The following is a 22623-nucleotide window of genomic DNA, read 5'->3' as shown; positions in this document are numbered from 1 at the left end:
GGTGTAAGTAGCCTATATGGGGGGCAGTGGGTGCTGTCTGCTGAGGGCGGTGAGGTGTAAGTAGCCTATATGGGGGGGCGGTGGCTGCTGGGGGCGGTGAGGTGTAAGTAGCCTATATGGGGGGCGGTGGCTGCTGGGGGCGGTGAGGGGTAAGTAGCCTATATGGGGGGTGGTGGCTGCTGGGGGCGGTGAGGGGTAAGTAGCCTATATAGAGCGGTGGGTGCTGTCTGCTGGGGGCGGTGAGGTGTAAGTAGCCTATATGGGGGGCAGTGGGTGCTGGGGGCGGTGAGGTGTAAGTAGCCTATATGGGGGGCGATGGATGCTGTCTGCTGGGGGCGGTGAGGGGTAAGTAGCCTATATAGGGCGGTGGGTGCTGTCTGCTGGGGGCGGTGAGGTGTAAGTAGCCTATATGGGGGGCAGTGGGTGCTGTCTGCTGGGGGCGGTGAGGGGTAAGTAGCCTATATGGGGGGCAGTGGGTGCTGTCTGCTGGGGGCGGTGAGGGGTAAGTAGCCTATATGGGGGGCAGTGGGTGCTGGGGGCGGTGAGGTGTAAGTAGCCTATATGGGGGGCGGTGGATGCTGTCTGCTGGGGGCGGTGAGGGGTAAGTAGCCTATATGGGGGGCAGTGGGTGCTGTCTGCTGGGGGCGGTGAGGGGTAAGTAGCCTATATGGGGGGCAGTGGGTGCTGGGGGCGGTGAGGTGTAAGTAGCCTATATGGGGGGCGGTGGATGCTGTCTGCTGGGGGCGGTGAGGGGTAAGTAGCCTATATGGGGGGCGGTGGGTGCTGGCTGCTGGCGGTGGTGAGGTGTAAGTAGCCTATATGGGGGGCAGTGGGTGCTGTCTGCTGGGGGCGGTGAGGTGTAAGTAGCCTATATGGGGGGCAGTGGGTGCTGGGGGCGGTGAGGTGTAAGTAGCCTATATGGGGGGCGGTGGGTGCTGGCTGCTGGCGGTGGTGAGGTGTAAGTAGCCTATATGGGGGGCAGTGGGTGCTGTCTGCTGGGGGCGGTGAGGGGTAAGTAGCCTATATGGGGGGCGGTGGGTGCTGTCTGCTGAGGGCGGTGAGGTGTAAGTAGCCTATATGGGGGGCAGTGGGTGCTGTCTGCTGAGGGCGGTGAGGTGTAAGTAGCCTATATGGGGGGCGGTGGGTGCTGTCTGCTGAGGGCGGTGAGGGGTAAGTAGCCTATATGGGGGGCAGTGGGTGCTGTCTGCTGAGGGCGGTGAGGGGTAAGTAGCCTATATGGGGGGCAGTGGGTGCTGTCTGCTGAGGGCGGTGAGGGGTAAGTAGCCTATATGGGGGGCAGTGGGTGCTGTCTGCTGAGGGCGGTGAGGTGTAAGTAGCCTATATGGGGGGCGGTGGGTGCTGTCTGCTGAGGGTGGTGAGGTGTAAGTAGCCTATATGGGGGGCAGTGGGTGCTGTCTGCTGAGGGCGGTGAGGTGTAAGTAGCCTATATGGAAACTCCCTTGACTTGGTCTTCTCCCGACTTTGCTCAGTGGATGACTTCACAAACTCCCCTCTCCCGCTCTCTGACCACAACCTTCTTTCATTCTCTATCAAGAACTGCCATCCCGCTCAGGTCACCCCCACTTTCCACACCTATAGAAACATACAGGCCATTAACACCCAGAAACTTATGATGAACTTGCAGTCCTCATTGGCCCCTATTTCCTCCATCTCATGTCCTGATTCTGCATTGAAGCATTACAATGAAACCCTGCAAAGTGCTCTGGATGAAGCTGCTACTCCTATACATAAAACAACTCGGCACAGACGGCAACAACCGTGGCACACGCTGCAAACACGTTTCCTGCAGCGGTGCTCCAGGTGCGCAGAACGTCTGTGGAGAAAATCTAATCTACCCGAAGATTTCATCCATTATAAGTTCATGCTAAAGACATACAATTCTGCCCTTCACCTCTCCAAACAAACCTACTTCAACACCCTCATCACCTCCCTGTCCAATAACCCTAAACGTCTCTTTGACACGTTCCAGTCCCTACTCAACCCAAGAGAGCAGGCCCCAACCACGGATCTCCGTGCTGACGATCTGGCCAATTACTTCAAAGAAAAAATTGACCACATTCGACAGGAAATCATCTCCCAATCTCTTCATACCATGCACTGTCCTCCCTCCCCCACTGCATCTAGTTCACTCTCTGACTTTGAAGCAGTTACAGAAGAAGAAGTAAGCAGGCTCCTTGCATCTTCTCGCCCGACCACTTGCACCAGTGACCCCATTCCGTCACATCTCCTCCAGTCCCTTTCCCCGGCTATCACCTCTCACCTAACAAAAATATTCAACCTTTCCCTCACTTCCGGTATTTTTCCCTCCTCATTTAAGCATGCCATCATACATCCATTACTTAAAAAACCATCCCTCGATCAAAACTGTGCCGCTAATTATAGACCTGTCTCTAATCTTCCCTTCATCTCTAAACTCCTCGAACGCCTGGTCCACTCCCGTCTTACCCGCTATCTCTCAGATAACTCTCTTCTCGACCCTCTTCAATCTGGCTTCCGCTCTTTACACTCTACTGAAACTGCCCTCATTAAAGTCTCTAATGACCTACTAACAGCTAAATCTAATGGTCACTACTCCATGCTAATTCTCTTGGATCTCTCTGCAGCATTCGACACTGTGGATCATCAGCTCCTCCTCACTATGCTCCGCTCCATCGGCCTCAAGGACACCGTTCTCTCCTGGTTCTCCTCCTATCTCTCTGACCGATCCTTCACTGTATGTTTTGCTGGTTCCTCCTCCTCTCACCTTCCCCTTACTGTTGGGGTTCCTCAAGGATCAGTCCTAGGCCCCCTACTCTTCTCGTTGTATACTGCCCCTATTGGACAAACAATCAGTAGATTTGGTTTCCAGTACCATCTCTATGCTGACGACACCCAATTATACACTTCTGCTCCCGATATCACACCGACCTTTTTAGAAAACACCAGTGATTGTCTTACCGCTGTCTCTAACATCATGTCCTCCCTCTATCTGAAACTAAACCTGTCAAAAACTGAACTCCTCGTGTTCTCTCCCTCTACTAACCTACCTTTGCCTGACATTGCCATCTCCGTGTGCGGTTCCACCATTACTCCAAAGCAACATGCCCGCTGCCTTGGGGTCATCCTTGATTCTGACCTTTCATTCACCCCCTACATCCGATCACTGGCTCGCTCTTCTTACCTGCATCTCAAAAACATTTCTAGAATTCGCCCTTTTCTTAATTTCGACTCTGCAAAAACTCTGACTGTTTCACTTATTCATTCTCGTCTGGACTATTGTAACTCTCTACTAATCGGTCTCCCTCTTGCAAAACTCTCCCCGCTCCAATCTGTCCTGAATGCTGCAGCCAGGATCATATTCCTCACCAACCGTTACACCGATGCCTCTACCCTGTGCCAGTCATTACACTGGCTACCCATCCACTCCAGAATCCAGTACAAAACTACTACCCTCATCCACAAAGCACTCCATGGCTCAGCACCACCCTACATCTCCTCCCTGGTATCAGTCTACCACCCTACCCGTGCCCTCCGCTCCGCTAATGACCTCAGGTTAGCATCCTCAATAATCAGAACCTCCCGTCTCCAAGACTTTACACGTGCTGCGCCGATTCTTTGGAATGCACTACCTAGGTTAATACGATTAATCCCCAATCCCCACAGTTTTAAGCGTGCCCTAAAAACTCATTTGTTCAGACTGGCCTACCGCCTCAATGCATTAACCTAACGATCCCTGTGTGGCCTATTTATAATAAAAAAAAAAAAAAAAAAAAGGTTCCTCGCATCATGTTCTCATACACTTTATGCAGTATTGGCCCTCTGTGTCTGTACTGCTACATACTTAGGCAGGTAACTGGTTCATGCAGCTTTACATGAACACCTGAGCCTTACACTATAGCTGGTCCGAATAACTAAAGCAATTGTTACCATCCACCTCTCGTGTCTCCCCTTTTCCCCATAGTTTGTAAGCTTGCGAGCAGGGCCCTCACTCCTCCTGGTATCTGTTTTGAACTGTATTTCTGTTATGCTGTAATGTCTATTGTCTGTACAAGTCCCCTCTATAATTTGTAAAGCGCTGCGGAATATGTTGGCGCTATATAAATAAAATTATTATTATTATTATTATTATTATATATGGGGGGCAGTGGGTGCTGTCTGCTGGGGGCGGTGAGGGGTAAGTAGCCTATATAGGGCGGTGGGTGCTGTCTGCTGGGGGCGGTGAGGTGTAAGTAGCCTATATGGGGGGCAGTGGGTGCTGTCTGCTGGGGGCGGTGAGGTTTAAGTAGCCTATATGGGGGGCAGTGGGTGCTGGGGGCGGTGAGGTGTAAGTAGCCTATATGGGGGGCAGTGGGTGCTGTCTGCTGGGGGCGGTGAGGGGTAAGTAGCCTATATGGGGGGCAGTGGGTGCTGTCTGCTGAGGGCGGTGAGGTGTAAGTAGCCTATATGGGGGGCAGTGGGTGCTGTCTGCTGGGGGCGGTGAGGGGTAAGTAGCCTATATGGGGCGGTGGGTGCTGGCGGTGGTGAGGTTTAAGTAGCCTATATGGGGGGCAGTGAGTGCTGGGGGCGGTGAGGTGTAAGTAGCCTATATGGGGGGCAGTGGGTGCTGTCTGCTGGGGGCGGTGAGGGGTAAGTAGCCTATATGGGGGGCAGTGGGTGCTGTCTGCTGAGGGCGGTGAGGTGTAAGTAGCCTATATGGGGGGCAGTGGGTGCGGTCTGCTGGGGGCGGTGAGGGGTAAGTAGCCTATATGGGGCGGTGGGTGCTGGCGGTGGTGAGGTGTAAGTAGCCTATATGGGGGGCAGTGGGTGCTGTCTGCTGAGGGTGGTGAGGTGTAAGTAGCCTATATGGGGGGCGGTGGGTGCTGTCTGCTGAGGGTGGTGAGGTGTAAGTAGCCTATATGGGGGGCAGTGGGTGCTGTCTGCTGAGGGTGGTGAGGTGTAAGTAGCCTATATGGGGGGCGGTGGGTGGTGTCTGCTGAGGGTGGTGAGGTGTAAGTAGCCTATATGGGGGGCAGTGGGTGCTGTCTGCTGAGGGCGGTGAGGTGTAAGTAGCCTATATGGGGGGCAGTGGGTGCTGTCTGCTGGGGGCGGTGAGGTGTAAGTAGCCTATATGGGGGGCAGTGGGTGCTGTCTGCTGGGGGCGGTGAGGGGTAAGTAGCCTATATGGGGCGGTGGGTGCTGGCGGTGGTGAGGTGTAAGTAGCCTATATGGGGGGCAGTGGGTGCTGTCTGCTGAGGGCGGTGAGGTGTAAGTAGCCTATATGGGGGGCAGTGGGTGCTGTCTGCTGAGGGTGGTGAGGTGTAAGTAGCCTATATGGGGGGCGGTGGGTGCTGTCTGCTGAGGGTGGTGAGGTGTAAGTAACCTATATGGGGGGCGGTGGGTGCTGTCTGCTGAGGGTGGTGAGGTGTAAGTAGCCTATATGGGGGGCAGTGGGTGCTGTCTGCTGAGGGCGGTGAGGTGTAAGTAGCCTATATGGGGGGCAGTGGGTGCTGTCTGCTGGGGGCGGTGAGGGGTAAGTAGCCTATATAGGGCGGTGGGTGCTGTCTGCTGGGGGCGGTGAGGTGTAAGTAGCGTATATGGGGGGCAGTAGGTGCTGTCTGCTGGGGGCGGTGAGGTGTAAGTAGCCTATATGGGGGGCAGTGGGTGCTGGGGGCGGTGAGGTGTAAGTAGCCTATATGGGGGGCGGTGAGGTGTAAGTAGCCTATATGGGGGGCAGTGGGTGCTGTCTGCTGGGGGCGGTGAGGGGTAAGTAGCCTATATGGGGGGCAGTGGGTGCTGTCTGCTGGGGGCGGGGAGGGGTAAGTAGCCTATATGGGGGGCAGTGGGTGCTGTCTGCTGGGGGCGGTGAGGGGTAAGTAGCCTATATGGGGCGGTGGGTGCTGGCGGTGGTGAGGTGTAAGCCTATATGGGGGTGGTGGGTCCTGGCTGCTTGGGGCGGTGAGGTGTAAGTAGCCTATATGGGGGGCAGTGGGTGCTGTCTGCTGGGGGCGGTGAGGGGTAAGTAGCCTATATGGGGTGGTGGGTCCTGGCTGCTTGGGGCGGTGAGGGGTAAGTAGCCTATATGGGGCGGTGGGTCCTGGCTGCTGGCGGTGGTGAGGTGTAAGTAGCCTATATGGGGGGCAGTGGGTGCTGTCTGCCGAGGGCGGTGAGGTGTAAGTAGCCTATATGGGGGGCAGTGGGTGCTGTCTGCTGGGGGCGGTGAGGGGTAAGTAGCCTATATGGGGCGGTGGGTGCTGGCGGTGGTGAGGTGTAAGTAGCCTATATGGGGGGCGGTGGGTCCTGGCTGTTCTGTCCCCACATGAGGCGAATGGAGGTGTGGTTGATTAATAAGTGTTGTGAGAGAGAAACGTACCTCCGTATTTCTTCGATGTGAGGCAGACAGGACCAATGCTGCTCAGCATCTGAAGAGATGATGCACTCCAGGCATTGTGTAATCCAGACTTGTTTATTTTGTAGATCTGGACATACAGCGTATAACTGGTAATACAGAACTTCTCCAGAAATGCAGGGTAGACAGGGCACAGTAAGATGTAGCACCAAGTGTGTCTGCAAGTGTGAGCAGCATGAGAGAGTGGTCGAAAGATTGATGCCTTCCTAAGCCCAGTTCAAAAGCACGTCCTCTCACAACAAAGTAAACTGGAAATGGCTGCCAGAGGAAGAGAAGATTTGACCCCTGAACCGGATGTAAGACATGCCCACAAGAAATACATGAAAAACAAGCTGCCATACAGAAAAAGGCCATTGGGTGGCAGCAGAGTAAAATATAACAACATACATGGAAACTGAGGAATATACATGGAACAGCACACTCCCCGTCTGAAATTCCGAAAGGGACTTCACTATATCAATGTCCTTAAAAAGTCCAACAACCTAGAAAATGAAACCAAACATGCATGTAATGAAATAATAACTTTAAACAAGACATTAAGTCAGTTCCTGAGATAATCCAATGGAAAACCCATCTTCGGATCAGAGAAGCCGCACTAGGCCAAACTATCTCTGACCCACTGTAATCCAATGGGTAAAGTACTAGTGCAGTGTTCTGTTCATAGTTTATCCTACCGGATTGTCCTCGATTGGTAGTACCAGTACGAGCTCGTGGATTGGCCTCTGAAATGTCTTAGGTTCACCTTTCCTAAGGACTTTCAGCTCCACCTTCCGGACCTTACCGTCTTCACTAGGGAAAGTCTTTTTAATGATTCCCATAGGCCAGTCAATCCTTTGAGCTTGTTGTTCCTTCATTAACACAATATCTCCTTCCTTCAAGTTCGGTTTACTCTGTCGCCATTTTCTTCTTCCTTGCAGAACCACAAGAAACTCCTTTCTCCATCGGTTCCAGAAGTAATTGGCGAGGTACTGTACGCGTTTCCACTGCTTCTGGTAGGAGTTTGCTTGAGTAAACTCTCCACTGACTGTTAGCGGGTTCCCGATCTTCTGGGTAAGAAGAGTAGCCGGCGTAAGAATAGTTGGCGTTTCAGGATCCATTGACACTGGGACAAGGGGTCTTGAGTTGATTATGGCAGAAACTTCAGCCAGAAGAGTAACCAAGGTCTCATGCGTAAGTCTTGAAGAGTTTATGTCCATAAGCATAGAGTTCAAGATGTTGCGTGAGATCCCGATCATCCTTTCCCAGGAACCTCCCATGTGAGAACTATGCGGAGGATTGAAGATCCAGGTGCAACCTCTTTCTGCCAGTTGATCCTGAATTGACTTGATGTCAATATCCAGCTCTCGACATGCACCGATGAAGTTGCTTCCGCGGTCGGACCTTAACTGTTTCACTGGTCCTCTGATCGCTAGAAACCGCCGAAGGGCGTTAATCAGGCTGGATGTGTCCATAGATTCTATCACTTCTATGTGAACGGCACGGACACTCATGCAAGTGACCACAAAAACCTCATAGACATTGTTCTGTCAGGAAGTAGCTATAGTTAGCCCATATTAGCAAAAAAGCATACCCACTCAATACGACAAATCAAAAAAAGGAGAAGAAAGAGCTATACTGGGTATATCTATGTATAAAATCCAAAATTTATTAACATAATTAAATATACATATACAGACACAAAAAAACCCATGTGCAGGAACACTACACCGGGATGAACAGGATCCCCCAAATAGCCCTAGCAAAATATCAGTAAGAGTAAGTAAGCATAAGGTGCATAGTGCTAGTGTCCAGATACAATGTACCTGCCCAAGTAACGTCCATCTATGCCAAGCCCTCAGTGGGGCAAAATCTCAAGGCATGGGGAAATAGGCAAGCACTTACCAAGGTAAGAGATGGAGGATCAAAGGCCAGGTGGGGGGCTTCTTGTGTCTGTATATGTATATTTAATTATGTTAATAAATTTTGGATTTTATACATAGATATACCCAGTATAGCTCTTTCTTCTCCTTTTTTTGATTTGACTCATGCAAGTGAATAGTACGGCCCAACGTTTGCTGTTGGCATGACCTCCACGAGTCCTGCGGGCAGATACCATCCATGGCCCAAAGACGTCTAGGCCAACGTAGGTAAAAGGCGGTTCGGTGCTCAGTCTGTCGAAGGGTAGGTCAGCCATTTGTTGATGTACCTGTTTTCCTCTAGTTTTGCGACATTGCACACAGCGATGTACTGATCCCGCTACACGTCTTTTCATGCCTATGATCCAAAGTCCCGCAGACCGTATCTTGCCCTCTGTGATCTGCCTGCCTTGGTGTTCAGTTTTTTCATGAAAGTGCCGAATCAGTAGATCGGTGATGTGATGTCTACTGGGAATGATGCAAGGATGTTGCTCTGAAAACTCTAGCTTGGCTCGACTTAATCGACCTCCGACTCTCAGCAAACCGAAGCTGTCCATTAGTGGATTCAAATGGGCAATGGGGCTTTTCGGAGGGATCTGCTGTTTGTGGTATAAGCATTCCCATTCGGTACTGAATACACTCTGCTGGACATAAAGTATTATAAGAGACTCACAGTGAGAAATGTCCTCAGCAGAGAGTGGTTTTTGGCAGACGTGCCAACCATGACAGTCTTTGTCTCCATGTGAATTGTGATAAGATCTCGCAATGTGGACTAACCTTGCAATAGTCCTGACGAGTTTCATCCAATTGGAGAAGCGTTCGAAGCGCTGACAACCGAGGGTGGAGGTTGGTTTTGCATTCGTGGCCAGAGCACTGACCTCGGAGCGGACTTCTGGATCATCGTCCGGATCCTGGATGCTGAAGAATTCCTGAACACATTCACTTCCCTTCTGTTCCAGCAGAAACTTTGGACCTGAAAGCCAAGAGTTAGCAAAGGAATTTATAGACATAGGTCTAGTGGCATGGTCGGCTGGATTAAATTCAGATGGGATATAGTGCCACTGTTCAGGTTTGGAAGACCTTCTTATTCTCTCAATGCGGTTACTGACGTACACGTAGAAGCGCCTTGTTTGGTTGTAGATGTAACCTAAGACAACTTTACTGTCACTGTAGTATTGTACGTCATCTATGTGAGTGTCCAGCTCATGCTGAATAAAGTCTGCGAGTTCTACTGCAAGCACAGCCCCACAGAGTTCCAGCCTGGGAATAGTGTGGTCAGGCTTGGGAGCCAACTTAGCTTTGCCGAAAACGAACCCAACATGATCTTGATTGTCAGATCCCGTTACCTTCAGGTAGACAACAGCTGCAATGGCCTCCGTGGATGCATCCGAGAACACATGGAGTTCCGTCCTGGTGCTAGCAGCAAGTGAGATTCCAGCGTAGCATCTCGGTATATGGATTTTATCCAAGGCACACAAAGACTGCTTCCAGGTTTCCCATTTTGGTTCCTTATCAGGAGGTAGAGGGGTATCCCAGTCCTTGACAGTTTCGGACAGCTGTCTCAGAAGGGATTTACCTTGTATGGTAATTGGTGCTACGAATCCCAGTGGGTCATACAGGCTATTTACCACTGACAGGACACCACGTTTAGTGAATGGTTTGTCTGCACAGTTGATTTGGAATCCGAAGGTGTCGGCTGACAGGTTCCACCTCAGGCCTAAGCTTCTCTGCACAGGCGGACGGTCTGGTCCCAGGTCTATGTCCTTGAATCCAGGTGCGTGGTAGCTTGACTCAAAGGCTCTCATGACAGCTGGGCTGTTTGAGGCAATTTTGTGCAGTCTAAGCTTAGCTCGGTACAGCATATGTTGGGTCCTTTTGAGTAGGTCGATTGCAGCTTCTTCTGTAGGTAGAGATTTTAGTCCATCATCTACGTAGAAGTCTTTCTCTACAAAGTCTCTGGCGTCTGTTCCATACTCGGACTCTCCTTCTTGTGCGGTTCTCCGCAGGCCATATGTTGCCACAGCGGGTGAAGGGCTGTTCCCGAATACGTGCACCCGCATGCGATACTCCACCATCTCTTTGCTGGGGTCATTGTCCTTGTACCACAGGAACCTGAGGAAATTCCTGTGGTCCTCTCGGACTATGAAACAGTGGAACATCTGTTCAATGTTGGCGGTGATGGCAATGGGCTCTTTCCTGAACCTCATCAACACTCCTACTAGGTTGTTTGTCAGATTAGGACCTGTGAGGAGGACATCATTGAGAGATACGCCTTGATGTTTGGCGCTTGAATCAAAGACAACTCTAATTTGTTTAGGTTTCTTCGGGTGATATACTCCAAATGAGGGTAGGTACCAGCACTCCTCGTTTTCCTTTAAGGGAGACGCTGGCTCCGCATGGTTGTTATGGAATATTTTGCCCATAAAGGTGACAATGTGTTCTTTCATCTCCGGTTTATTGCTTAGCGTGCGCTGGAGAGAGTTAAATCTGTACAAGGCTTGTTCACAATTGTTCGGGAGCCTTACCCTGGTAGCTCGGAAGGGTAAGGGGAAAACCCAGTGATTGGTTTCGTCCTTAAGGAACTCATTGTCCATTATCCTGACAAATTCCTTGTCTTCCATAGATGGGGCTACTTTGTTGTCATCCTTAGTGGTATGAAACACCAATTTTCCCAAGTCGTCTGCATAGGGAGAAGGGATAACATCAGGCAGCTGTACAGAATCTGGAAGCTTTTCCTTCACCTCATAGTGATGAGGACATGGTTTGCAGAAGGTAGTGCGCCCGTCTCGGCGTACGTACGTCTTAAAGGAATGGACTCCTGTTTGGTCCAAGCATACATTTCCTATGACTACCCACCCCAAGTCAAGTCTCTGGGCGTAGGGGGCGTAGTCAGGACCATTACACTGTTGGCGGACCTTATGTATCCTCAAATTGTCTCTGCCGAGCAGAAGTAGGATTTCAGCATCTGTGTCCAAAGTGGGATAACGCTGGCTAGGTGCCTTAAGTGTGGTTGGTGGAAAGCAGCTTCCGGGGTAGGGATCTCATCCCTTTGGTCTGGTATTTGATCGCATTCAATTAGCGTAGGTAGGGGTATTTCTACGTCTTCATTGACAGGAGAAGCGATGAAACCTTGTGCTCTTCTGCCGCTAGTCTCTATGCGCCTCGAGCAAGTATTCAGAGTGTAGGGCGTTGCTGGTCCCTTGATTCTAAAGGCTTCAAAGAACTTAGGTCCAGCTAGGGATCGATTGCTCTGATCGTCAATGATGGCATACATTTTTACAGCCTTCTCTGGTTGCCCTTCTGGATAGACTCTGATTAGGCATATCCTGGCACAGCATTTAGCACTTTGATTCTCCCCACATACCTCTGAGCATGAGCAGGACACAGCTGTGGTGGACTTGGCGTGATTCTGTGGCTCCCCGCCATGGTTTGTAGCGGGACCAGAGGTAACTGCGACTGCTGGATCGCTGGTGACTGAGCCTGGGTGCAAGGCTGATGGGTGTCTGTCGCTATGACACTCTTCACACTTAATGGCAGATTTACAGTCCTTGGCCATGTGTTCTGATGAAGCGCAGCATTTGAAACATATCCCAAGTTCGCTGAGGATTTTCTTGCGCTCCTGCATGGTTTTGGACCTGAAGCCTCTACATTTGTTCAGTGAGTGTGGTCTTTTATGAATGGGACACTCACGATTGAAAGACTTATCCCTCGACGGAATAGTGTACTGCTTGTCGGCAGGTACTGCAGGCGATGGCAGGTTAGTCTTTCTGACGCTTACACTGTTCCTTGAGTCCTTGCGTCTGTGCGACGCTTTCATACCTTGATGAAGGTGTTGCTGGAGCTGCAGTGTTAGACTCCAGGAAGTCGAGGCTAGGGTCGTTCCTCATTTGGGCTTGTTCGTCAATGAACTTGCAGAACTGAATGAACGGAGGAAAGGTGACGTCATGTGACCTTTTATACCTGGAGACACACACTGCCCACTTCTCTTGCAGACTATGTGGCAGCTTTGAGATGATCGGGTTCACCCCGTGGGCAGTGTCCAGGTAGCACAGTCCAGACAGACGAGGGTCTCTTTTAGCAAGTTCCAGCTCCATAAGCAGGTCACTTAAATCCAGAAGCTTGTGGGCTTCCTTAAGGTTGATCCTTGGAACGTTCTGCAGTCTCTTGAATAGGGACTTTTCTATGGCTTCAGCGCTGCCGTAGGTTCTTTCGAGTCTCTGCCAGGCAGCAGCGAGACCTGCTTCAGCTTGCCCCACATAGACGGTCCTAAGACTCTTGATACGGTTTGTGGATTCAGGACCCAACCATTTTACCATGAGGTCGAGCTCCTGCTCCACGGATAGGTTGAGATCAGCAATGGCGGCCTTGAAGGTTGCTTTCCAGGCTCTGTAGTTCTCTGCACAGTCGTCGAATTTTGAGAGGCTAGTGCTGATTAGCTCCCTGCTCACCATGAACCTGGCAAACTCGGACATGTCTGATCCTTCACTCCTTGTTACCATATTAGCTTGTGGTGCCCCTCGGGCGTATAAGCTGTGTGGCGTGGAAGGGTGAATTGTTCCCGGGTAGAATGATGTCGCTGCAGGGTTGAGCTGTGGTTTAACCTCTGGAGATTCTGATGACTGCTGCTTGAACTGTGGAGGCGGGCTGGAGTGTGCTTTGTGGTCGTCTTGCGGTGATGACTGCTCCTGAGAGGGTACATCACGGCGTTGGTCTTGGGTCTCTGTAGGGGCTGTGGGCGATACTGGCACCATAGGTTGGGCTGACTTGGACGTTTCCGCAATGTTGGGTTGAACGTCACTGGAGAAGGTGTGCGCTGCAGGTATCTGTTTCTGCACGTAGTCTCTGGTACGAACAGCTGGGTCGTCTTCTTCCTGTGGTGGCAGGCAAATTGGGTCGAGGTTTTGCTTCAATGCTTGCTCGAGTATTTTTACTTCGGCTAATGCAATTTCTTCCTCCATTTCTGTTTGAAGAATCTTTGCTCTAGCCTCTGCTTCTGCTCTCTTCGCTTCTGCTTCTGTTTTCTTTTCGGTGTATGAACGTCTTAGCTTGGACCGCTCTGCATTTAAACGGGCCTCTAGGATTCTGTCGCTGAGGGCTGAAGTTCTTGAGCAGGATGATTTGTATGACCGAGCAGAGTGTTTAGACAAGGCTGACCTGTGCGATCTAGTTTCTTGCAGATGGGTGATACGAAGCTCCGCTTTATCTTTGGCGTCTTGCACGGCGGCGTCCCTTTCTCTGTCTGTGGAATCTGCCTTGCTTAACTCTGATAGGGCTTCGTCGATTTTAGATTCTTTTAGGATGGCAGCATACTTCGCGGACAGTCTCTTGTATCTGCCGTGGGCCACGTCTAGCTGTCTTATAGTGTCCTGTAAACCCGCTGCATCATTTTTATGGCGTTGGACGCTTGACATAAGGGAGGCGACTCGTTCTCATAGGTCGTCCAAGTTGTCATTGAACTCATCCCTTGTGGAACAGTAATTCTCGAGGACCTTTAATGTTGGCTTGATGGAACGTACTGGTCGTGCATCTGGGTCTGCTGTGGAAGCGGGCTCTGCTTCCTGGTCTTCATAATGGACAGTATCCGGTTGTATTTGCTCTGTTTCAGCATTGGGGAACTGTGGAAGGTCCTTTTCGGCCATTTTGATTTAAGGTGCGCTGTCCCTTTAAGAAACTGAACCTTTGAATTGGGGGCTGGAAATTGCGGTGCAGCTTAGTTGCGACCCCCTGATAAGATTCTCAAGGTGTTGTTGGAGAATTGTGGGGTTCTGCGGTCCGACGATCTGCAGCAGTGTGGTATAATACACAGAGAGTCTTTATGTACAATGCAGTCTGAGGTGATGCTGCAGGAGATTTCTTAGCAGAGCAGGGCTGCAGTATGTGAGCGGGCAGAGAGCGGGCACGTGAATAGTGATATAAGGGTGATTCTGGCCGGGCTTCAAGGCAGTCTTTCGACTGTTCTGTCCCCACATGAGGCGAATGGAGGTGTGGTTGATTAATAAGTGTTGTGAGAGAGAAACGTACCTCTGTATTTCTTCGATGTGAGGCAGACAGGACCAATGCTGCTCAGCATCTGAAGAGATGATGCACTCCAGGGATTGTGTAATCCAGACTTGTTTATTTTGTAGATCTGGACATACAGCGTATAACTGGTAATACAGAACTTCTCCAGAAATGCAGGGTAGACAGGGTACAGTAAGATGTAGCACCAAGTATGACTGCAAGTGTGAGCAGCATGAGAGAGTGGACGAAAGACTGATGCCTTCCTAAGCCCAGTTCAAAAGCACGTCCTCTCACAACAAAGTAAACTGGAAATGGCTGCCAGAGGAAGAGAAGATTTGACCCCTGAACCGGATGTAAGACATGCCCACAAGAAATACATGAAAAACAAGCTGCCATACAGAAAAAGGCCATTGGGTGGCAGCAGAGTAAAATATAACAACATACATGGAAACTGAGGAATATACATGGAACAGCAAACTGGCTGCTGGCGGTGGTGGTGTAAGGAGCCTATATGGGGGGCGGTGGGTGCTGTCTGCTGGGGGCGGTGAGGAGTAAGTAGCCTATATGGGAGGCAGTGGGTGCTGTCTGCTGGGGGCGGTGAGGGGTAAGTAGCCTATATGGGGCGGTGGGTGCTGGCTGCTGGCGGTGGTGAGGGGTAAGTAGCCTATATGGGGAGCGGTGGGTGCTGGCTGCTGGGGGCGGTGAGGTGTAAGTAGCCTATATGGGGGGCAGTGGGTGCTGTCTGCTGGGGGCGGTGAGGTGTAAGTAGCCTATATGGGGGGCAGTGGGGGCGGTGAGGTGCAAGTAGCCTATTTGGGGGGCGGTGGGTGCTGGCTGCTGGCGGTGGTGAGGTGTAAGTAGCCTATATGGGGGGCAGTGGGTGCTGTCTGCTGAGGGCGGTGAGGTGTAAGTAGCCTATATGGGGGGCAGTGGGTGCTGTCTGCTGGGGGCGGTGAGGCGTAAGTAGCCTATATGGGGCGGTGGGTGCTGGCTGCTGGCGGTGGGGAGGTGTAAGTAGCCTATATGGGGGGTGGTGGGTTCTGGCTGCTGGGGGCGGTGAGGTGTAAGTAGCCTATATGGGGGGCAGTGGGTGCTGGGGCGGTGAGGTGTAAGTAGCCTATATGGGGGGCGGTGGGTGCTGGCTGCTGGCGGTGGTGAGGTGTAAGTAGCCTATATGGGGGGCAGTGGGTGCTGTCTGCTGGGGGCGGTGAGGGGTAAGTAGCCTATATGGGGCGGTGGGTGCTGGCTGCTGGCGGTGGGGAGGTGTAAGTAGCCTATATGGGGGGTGGTGGGTCCTGGCTGCTGGCGGTGGTGAGGGGTAAGTAGCCTATATGGGGGACGGTGGGTCCTGGCTGCTGGGGGCGGTGAGGAGTAAGTAGCCTATATGGGGCGGTGGGTCCTGGCTGCTTGGGGCGGTGAGGGGTAAGTAGCCTATATGGGGTGGTGGGTCCTGGCTGCTGGCGGTGGTGAGGGGTAAGTAGCCTATATGGGGGGCGGTGGCTGCTGGGGGCGGTGAGGTGTAAGTAGCCTATATGGGGGGCGGTGGGTGCTGGCTGCTGGCGGTGGTGAGGTGTAAGTAGCCTATATGGGGGGCAGTGGGTGCTGTCTGCTGGGGGCGGTGAGGTGTAAGTAGCCTATATGGGGGGCAGTGGGTGCTGTCTGCTGAGGGCGGTGAGGTGTAAGTAGCCTATATGGGGGGCAGGGGGTGCTGGGGGCGGTGAGGTGTAAGTAGCCTATATGGGGGGCAGTGGGTGCTGTCTGCTGAGGGCGGTGAGGTGTAAGTAGCCTATATGGGGGGCAGTGGGTGCTGTCTGCTGGGGGCGGTGAGGGGTAAGTAGCCTATATGGGGCGGTGGGTGCTGGCGGTGGTGAGGTGTAAGTAGCCTATATGGGGGGCGGTGGGTGCTGGCTGCTGGCGGTGGTGAGGTGTAAGTAGCCTATATGGGGGGCGGTGGGTGCTGTCTGCTGGGGGCGGTGAGGGGTAAGTAGCCTATATGGGGCGGTGGGTGCTGGCGGTGGTGAGGTGTAAGTAGCCTATATGGGGGGCGGTGGGTGCTGGCTGCTGGCGGTGGTGAGGTGTAAGTAGCCTATATGGGGGGCTGTGGGTGCTGTCTGCTGGGGGCGGTGAGGGGTAAGTAGCCTATATGGGGGGCGGTGGGTGCTGGCTGCTGGGGGCGGTGAGGTGTAAGTAGCCTATATGGGGGGCGGTGGGTGCTGGCTGCTGGGGGCGGTGAGGAGTAAGTAGCCTATATGGGGGGCAGTGGGTGCTGTCTGCTGGGGGCGGTGAGGGGTAAGTAGCCTATATGGGGGGCGGTGGGTGCTGGCTGCTGGGGGCGGTGAGGTGTAAGTAGCCTATATGGGGGGCGGTGGGTGCTGGCGGTGGTGAGGTGTAAGTAGCCTGTATGGGGGGCAGTGGGTGCTGTCTGCTGGGGGCGGTGAGGTGTAAGTAGCCTATATGGGGGGCAGTGGGTGCTGTCTGCTGGGGGCGGTGAGGTGTAAGTAGCCTATATGGTGCGGTGGTGAGTTGTAAGTAGCCTATATGGGGGGCGGTGGGTCCTGGCTGCTGGCGGTGGTGAGGTGTAAGTAGCCTATATGGGGGGCAGTGGGTGCTGTCTGCTGGGGGCGGTGAGGGGTAAGTTGCCTATATGGGGGGCGGTGGGTGCTGGCTGCTGGCGGTGGTGAGGTGTAAGTAGCCTATATGGGGGGCGGTGGGTCCTGGCTGCTGGCGGTGGTGAGGTGTAAGTAGCCTATATGGGGGGCGGTGGGTGCTGGCGGTGGTGAGGTGTAAGTAGCCTATATGGGGGGCAGTGGGTGCTGTCTGCTGGGGGCGGTGAGGCGTAAGTAGCCTATATGGGGGGCGGTGGGTCCTGGCTGCTGGGTGTGGTGAGGTGTAAGTAGCCTATATGGGGGGCGGTGGGTGCTGTCTGCTGGGGGCGGTGAGGAGTAAGTAGCCTATATGGGGGGCGGTGATGTGTAAGTACTAGTAGCCTGTCTGGGGACGATGAGGGGTAAGTAGACTATATGGGGCAGTGGGTCCTGGCTGCTTGAGGCGGTGAGGTGTAAGTAGCCTATATGGGGGGCGGTGGGTGCTGTCTGCTGTGGGCGGTGAGGTGTAAGTAGCCTATATGGGGGGGCGGTGGGTGCTGTCTGCTGGGGGCGGTGAGGTTTAAGTAGCCTATATGGGGGGGGCGGTGGGTGCTGTCTGCTGGGGGCGGTGAGGGGTAAGTAGCCTATATGGGGGGCGGTGGGTGCTGGCTGCTGGCGGTGGTGAGGTGTAAGTAGCCTATATGGGGGGGGGGCGGTGGGTGCTGGCTGCTGGGGGCGGTGAGGTGTAAGTAGCCTATATGGGGGGCGGTGGGTCCTGGCTGCTGGGGGTGGTTAGGTGTAAGTAGCCTATATGGGGGGCTGTGGGTGCTGTCTGCTGGGGGCGGTGAGGTGTAAGTAGCCTATATGGGGGGCGGTGGCTGCTGAGGGCGGTGAGGTGTAAGTAGCCTATATGGGGGGCAGTGGGTGCTGTCTGCTGAGGGCGGTGAGGTGTAAGTAGCCTATATGGGGGGCGGTGGGTGCTGTCTGCTGAGGGCGGTGAGGTGTAAGTAGCCTATATGGGGGGCGGTGGGTGCTGTCTGCTGGGGGCGGTGAGGGGTAAGTAGCCTATATGGGGGGCAGTGGGTGCTGTCTGCTGAGGGCGGTGAGGTGTAAGTAGCCTATATGGGGGGCGGTGAGGGGTAAGTAGCCTATAGGGGGCAGTGGGTGCTGTCTGCTGAGGGCGGTGAGGGGTAAGTAGCCTATATGGGGGGCAGTGGGTGCTGTCTGCTGAGGGCGGTGAGGGGTAAGTAGCCTATATGGGGGGCAGTGGGTGCTGTCTGCTGAGGGCGGTGAGGTGTAAGTAGCCTATATGGGGGGCGGTGGGTGCTGTCTGCTGAGGGTGGTGAGGTGTAAGTAGCCTATATGGGGGGCGGTGGGTGCTGGCTGCTGGGGGCGGTGAGGTGTAAGTAGCCTATATGGGGGGCGGTGGGTGCTGGCTGCTGGGGGCGGTGAGGAGTAAGTAGCCTATATGGGGGGCAGTGGGTGCTGTCTGCTGGGGGCGGTGAGGGGTAAGTAGCCTATATGGGGGGCGGTGGGTGCTGGCTGCTGGGGGCGGTGAGGTGTAAGTAGCCTATATGGGGGGCGGTGGGTCCTGGCTGCTGGCGGTGGTGAGGTGTAAGTAGCCTATATGGGGGGCAGTGGGTGCTGTCTGCTGGGGGCGGTGAGGGGTAAGTAGCCTATATGGGGGACGGTGGGTCCTGGCTGCTGGGGGCAGTGAGGAGTAAGTAGCCTATATGGGGTGGTGGGTCCTGGCTGCTTGGGGCGGTGAGGGATAAGTAGCCTATATGGGGCGGTGGGTCCTGGCTGCTGGCGGTGGTGAGGGGTAAGTAGCCTATATGGGGGGCGGTGGCTGCTGGGGGCGGTGAGGTGTAAGTAGCCTATATGGGGGGCGGTGGGTGCTGGCTGCTGGCGGTGGTGAGGTGTAAGTAGCCTATATGGGGGGCAGTGGGTGCTGTCTGCTGGGGGCGGTGAGGTGTAAGTAGCCTATATGGGGGGCAGTGGGTGCTGGGGGCGGTGAGGTGTAAGTAGCCTATATGGGGTGCGGTGGGTGCTGGCGGTGTTGAGGTGTAAGTAGCCTATATGGGGGGCAGTGGGTGCTGTCTGCTGAGGGCGATGAGGTGTAAGTAGCCTATATGGGGGGCAGTGGGTGCTGTCTGCTGGGGGCGGTGAGGGGTAAGTAGCCTATATGGGGCGGTGGGTGCTGGCTGCTGGCGGTGGTGAGGTGTAAGTAGCCTATATGGGGGGCGGTGGGTCCTGGCTGCTGGCGGTGGTGAGGTGTAAGTAGCCTATATGGAGGGCAGTGGGTGCTGTCTGCTGGGGGCGGTGTGGGGTAAGTAGCCTATATGGGGGGCGGTGGGTCCTGGTTGCTGGGGGAGGTGAGGTGTAAGTAGCCTATATGGGGGGCGGTGAGGGGTAAGTAGCCTATATGGGGGACGGTGGGTCCTGGCTGCTGGGGGCGGTGAGGAGTAAGTAGCCTATATGGGGCGGTGGGTCCTGGCTGCTTGGGGCGGTGAGGGGTAAGTAGCCTATATGGGGGCGGTGGGTGCTGGCGGTGGTAAGGGGTAAGTAGCCTATATGGGGGGCGGTGGCTGCTGGGGGCGGTGAGGTGTAAGTAGCCTATATGGGGGGCGGTGGGTGCTGCCTGCTGGGGGCGGTGAGGTGTAAGTAGCCTATATGGGGGGCAGTGGGTGCTGGGGGCGGTGAGGTGTAAGTAGCCTATATGGGGGGCAGTGGGTGCTGTCTGCTGGGGGCGGTGAGGTGTAAGTAGCCTATATGGGGGGCAGTGGGTGCTGTCTGCTGGGGGCGGTGAGGTGTAAGTAGCCTATATGGGGGGCAGTGGGTGCTGTCTGCTGGGGGCGGTGAGGGGTATGTAGCCTATATAGGGGGCAGTGGGTGCTGGGGGCGGTGAGGTGTAAGTAGTAGCCTATATGGGGGGGCGGTGGGTGCTGTCTGCTGGCGGTGGTGAGGTGTAAGTAGCCTATATGGGGGGGGCGGTGGGTGCTGTCTGCTCGGGGCAGTGAGATGTAAGTAGCCTATATGGGGGGCGGTGGGTGCTGTCTGCTGGGGGCGGTGAGGTGTAAGTAGCCTATATGGGGGGCGGTGGGTGCTGTCTGCTGGGGTCGGTGAGGGGTAAGTAGCCTATATGGGGTGGTGGGTGCTGGCGGTGGTGAGGTGTAAGTAGCCTATATGGGGGACGGTGGGTCCTGGCTGCTGGCGGTGGTGAGGTGTAAGTAGCCTATATGGGGGGCGGTGGGTGCTGGCTGCTGGCGGTGGTGAGGTGTAAGTAGCCTATATGGGGGGCAGTGGGTGCTGTCTGCTGGGGGCGGTGAGGGGTAAGTTGCCTATATGGGGCGGTGGGTGCTGGCTGCTGGGGGCAGTGAGGAGTAAGTAGCCTATATGGGGGGCAGTGGGTGCTGTCTGCTGGGGGCGGTGAGGTCTAAGTAGCCTATATGGGGGGGCGGTGGGTGCTGTCTGCTGGGGGCGGTGAGGAGTAAGTAGCCTATATGGGGGGCAGTGGGTGCTGTCTGCTGGGGGCGGTGAGGGGTAAGTAGCCTATATGGGGCGGTGGGTGCTGGCGGTGGTGAGGTGTAAGTAGCCTATATGGGGGGGCGGTGGGTGCTGTTTGCTGGCGGTGGTGAGGCGTAATTAGCCTATATGATATGGGGGGGGCGGTGGGTGCTGTCTGCTCGGGGCGGTGAGGTGTAAGTAGCCTATATGGGGGGCGGTGGGTGCTGTCTGCTGGGGGCGGTGAGGTGTAAGTAGCCTATATGGGGGGGCGGTGGGTGCTGTCTGCTGGGGGCGGTGAGGTGTAAGTAGCCTATATGGGGGGGGGCGGTGGGTGCTGGCTGCTGGCGGTGGTGAGGTGTAAGTAGCCTATATGGGGGGCGGTGGGTGCTGTCTGCTGGGGGCGGTGAGGTGTAAGTAGCCTATATGGGGGGGGCGGTGGGTGCTGTCTGCTGGGGGCGGTGAGGGGTAAGTAGCCTATATGGGGGGCGGTGGGTGCTGGCTGCTGGCGGTGGTGAGGTGTAAGTAGCCTATATGGGGGGGCGGTGGGTGCTGGCTGCTGGGGGCGGTGAGGTGTAAGTAGCCTATATGGGGGGCGGTGGGTCCTGGCTGCTGGGGGTGGTGAGGTGTAAGTAGCCTATATGGGGGGCTGTGGGTGCTGTCTGCTGGGGGCGGTGAGGTGTAAGTAGTCTATATGGGGGGGGCGGTGGGTGCTGTCTGCTGGGGGTGGTGAGGAGTAAGTAGCCTATATGTGGGGCGGTGATGTGTAAGTACTAGTAGCTTGTCTGGGGACGGTGAGGGGTAAGTAGACTATATGGGGCAGTGGGTCCTGGCTGCTTGAGGCGGTGAGGGGTATGTAGCCTATATAGGGGGCAGTGGGTGCTGGGGGCGGTGAGGTGTAAGTAGTAGCCTATATGGGGGGGCGGTGGGTGCTGTCTGCTGGCGGTGGTGAGGTTTAAGTAGCCTATATGGGGGGGGCGGTGGGTGCTGTCTGCTCGGGGCAGTGAGATGTAAGTAGCCTATATGGGGGGCGGTGGGTGCTGTCTGCTGGGGGCGGTGAGGTATAAGTAGCCTATATGGGGGGCGGTGGGTGCTGTCTGCTGGGGTCGGTGAGGTGTAAGCCTATATGGGAGGCGGTGGGTGCTGGCGGTGTTGAGGTGTAAGTAGCCTATATGGGGGGCAGTGGGTGCTGTCTGCTGAGGGCGGTGAGGTGTAAGTAGCCTATATGGGGGGCGGTGGGTGCTGTCTGCTGGGGGCGGTGAGGTGTAAGTAGCCTATATGGGGGGCGGTGGGTGCTGTCTGCTGGGGGCGGTGAGGTGTAAGTAGCCTATATGGGGGGCGGTGGGTGCTGTCTGCTGAGGGTGGTGAGGTGTAAGTAGCCTATATGGGGGGCGGTGGGTGCTGGTGGTGGTGAGGTGTAAGTAGCCTATATGGGGGGCGGTGGGTGCTGGCTGCTGTGGGCGGTGAGAGGTAAGTAGCCTATATGGGGGGCGGTGGGTGCTGGCTGCTGTGGGCGGTGAGGGGTAAGTAGCCTATATGGGGGCGGTGGGTCCTGGCTGCTGGGGGCGGTGAGGGGTAAAAGTAGCCTATATGGGGGGCGGTTGGTGCTGGCTGCTGTGGGCGGTGAGGGGTAAGTAGCCTATATGGGGGCGGTGGGTCCTGGCTGCTGGGGGCGGTGAGGGGTAAGTAGCCTATATGGGGGGTGGTGGGTGCTGGCTGCTGGCGGTGGTGAGGTGTAAGTAGCCTATATGGGGGGCGGTGGGTGCTGTCTGCTGGGGGCGGTGAGGGGTAAGTAGCCTATATGGGGGGCGGTGGGTGCTGGCTGCTGGGGGCGGTGAGGGGTAAGTAGCCTATATGGGGGGCGGTGGGTGCTGGCTGCTGTGGGCGGTGAGGGGTAAGTAGCCTATATGGGGGGTGGTGGCTGCTGGGGGCTTACCCAGAGGAGTCTCTATACGCTGTGTGCAGTTCTCACACACACACACACCCCCCCCCCCCCCCCCCCCTTGATTATCTGCTCATCTTTCTGTTCTGACTTCCAGCTCGGATCAGACATGGACGCTGTGGCCGTCGTCGCCCATTTGCGGGACCTGGCTTCTGATCCGCAGAATAGAGCCAGTATTGTGAGGGACAGGAGTTGTCTGGCTGGTCTCATCCTTTTTCTTGGCCACCAGGACCCACAGGTGGCTGAAGTGGCTCTGGAGGTAAGATGCTGGGCGGTGATTTCTTTATACAAGCCGTGCTAGCTCGGTACATG

The 22623-nt window shown here is 55.0% G+C and overlaps 1 protein-coding gene across 2 annotated transcripts in view; it reads left to right on the top strand.

Annotated features, from left to right (window-relative positions):
- The window catches only part of LOC138637372 (armadillo repeat-containing protein 1-like), a 60604-nt gene that overhangs the window by 15266 nt on the left and 22715 nt on the right, over positions 1-22623 (top strand). For both annotated transcript variants that reach the window (XR_011312388.1, XM_069725976.1), the window contains exon 2: positions 22409-22570. Coding sequence is in view for 1 of the 2 variants with exons in the window: in XM_069725976.1 (XP_069582077.1) it covers positions 22421-22570 (150 nt within the window). In the remaining variant the exon portion in view is untranslated. The remainder of the gene's footprint in view (positions 1-22408; positions 22571-22623) is intronic.

Source organism: Ranitomeya imitator, chromosome 5 (genome assembly GCF_032444005.1).
Source record: "Ranitomeya imitator isolate aRanImi1 chromosome 5, aRanImi1.pri, whole genome shotgun sequence".
Lineage (NCBI taxonomy): Eukaryota > Metazoa > Chordata > Amphibia > Anura > Dendrobatidae > Ranitomeya > Ranitomeya imitator.
This window is presented reverse-complemented; position numbering and strand designations above follow the sequence as displayed.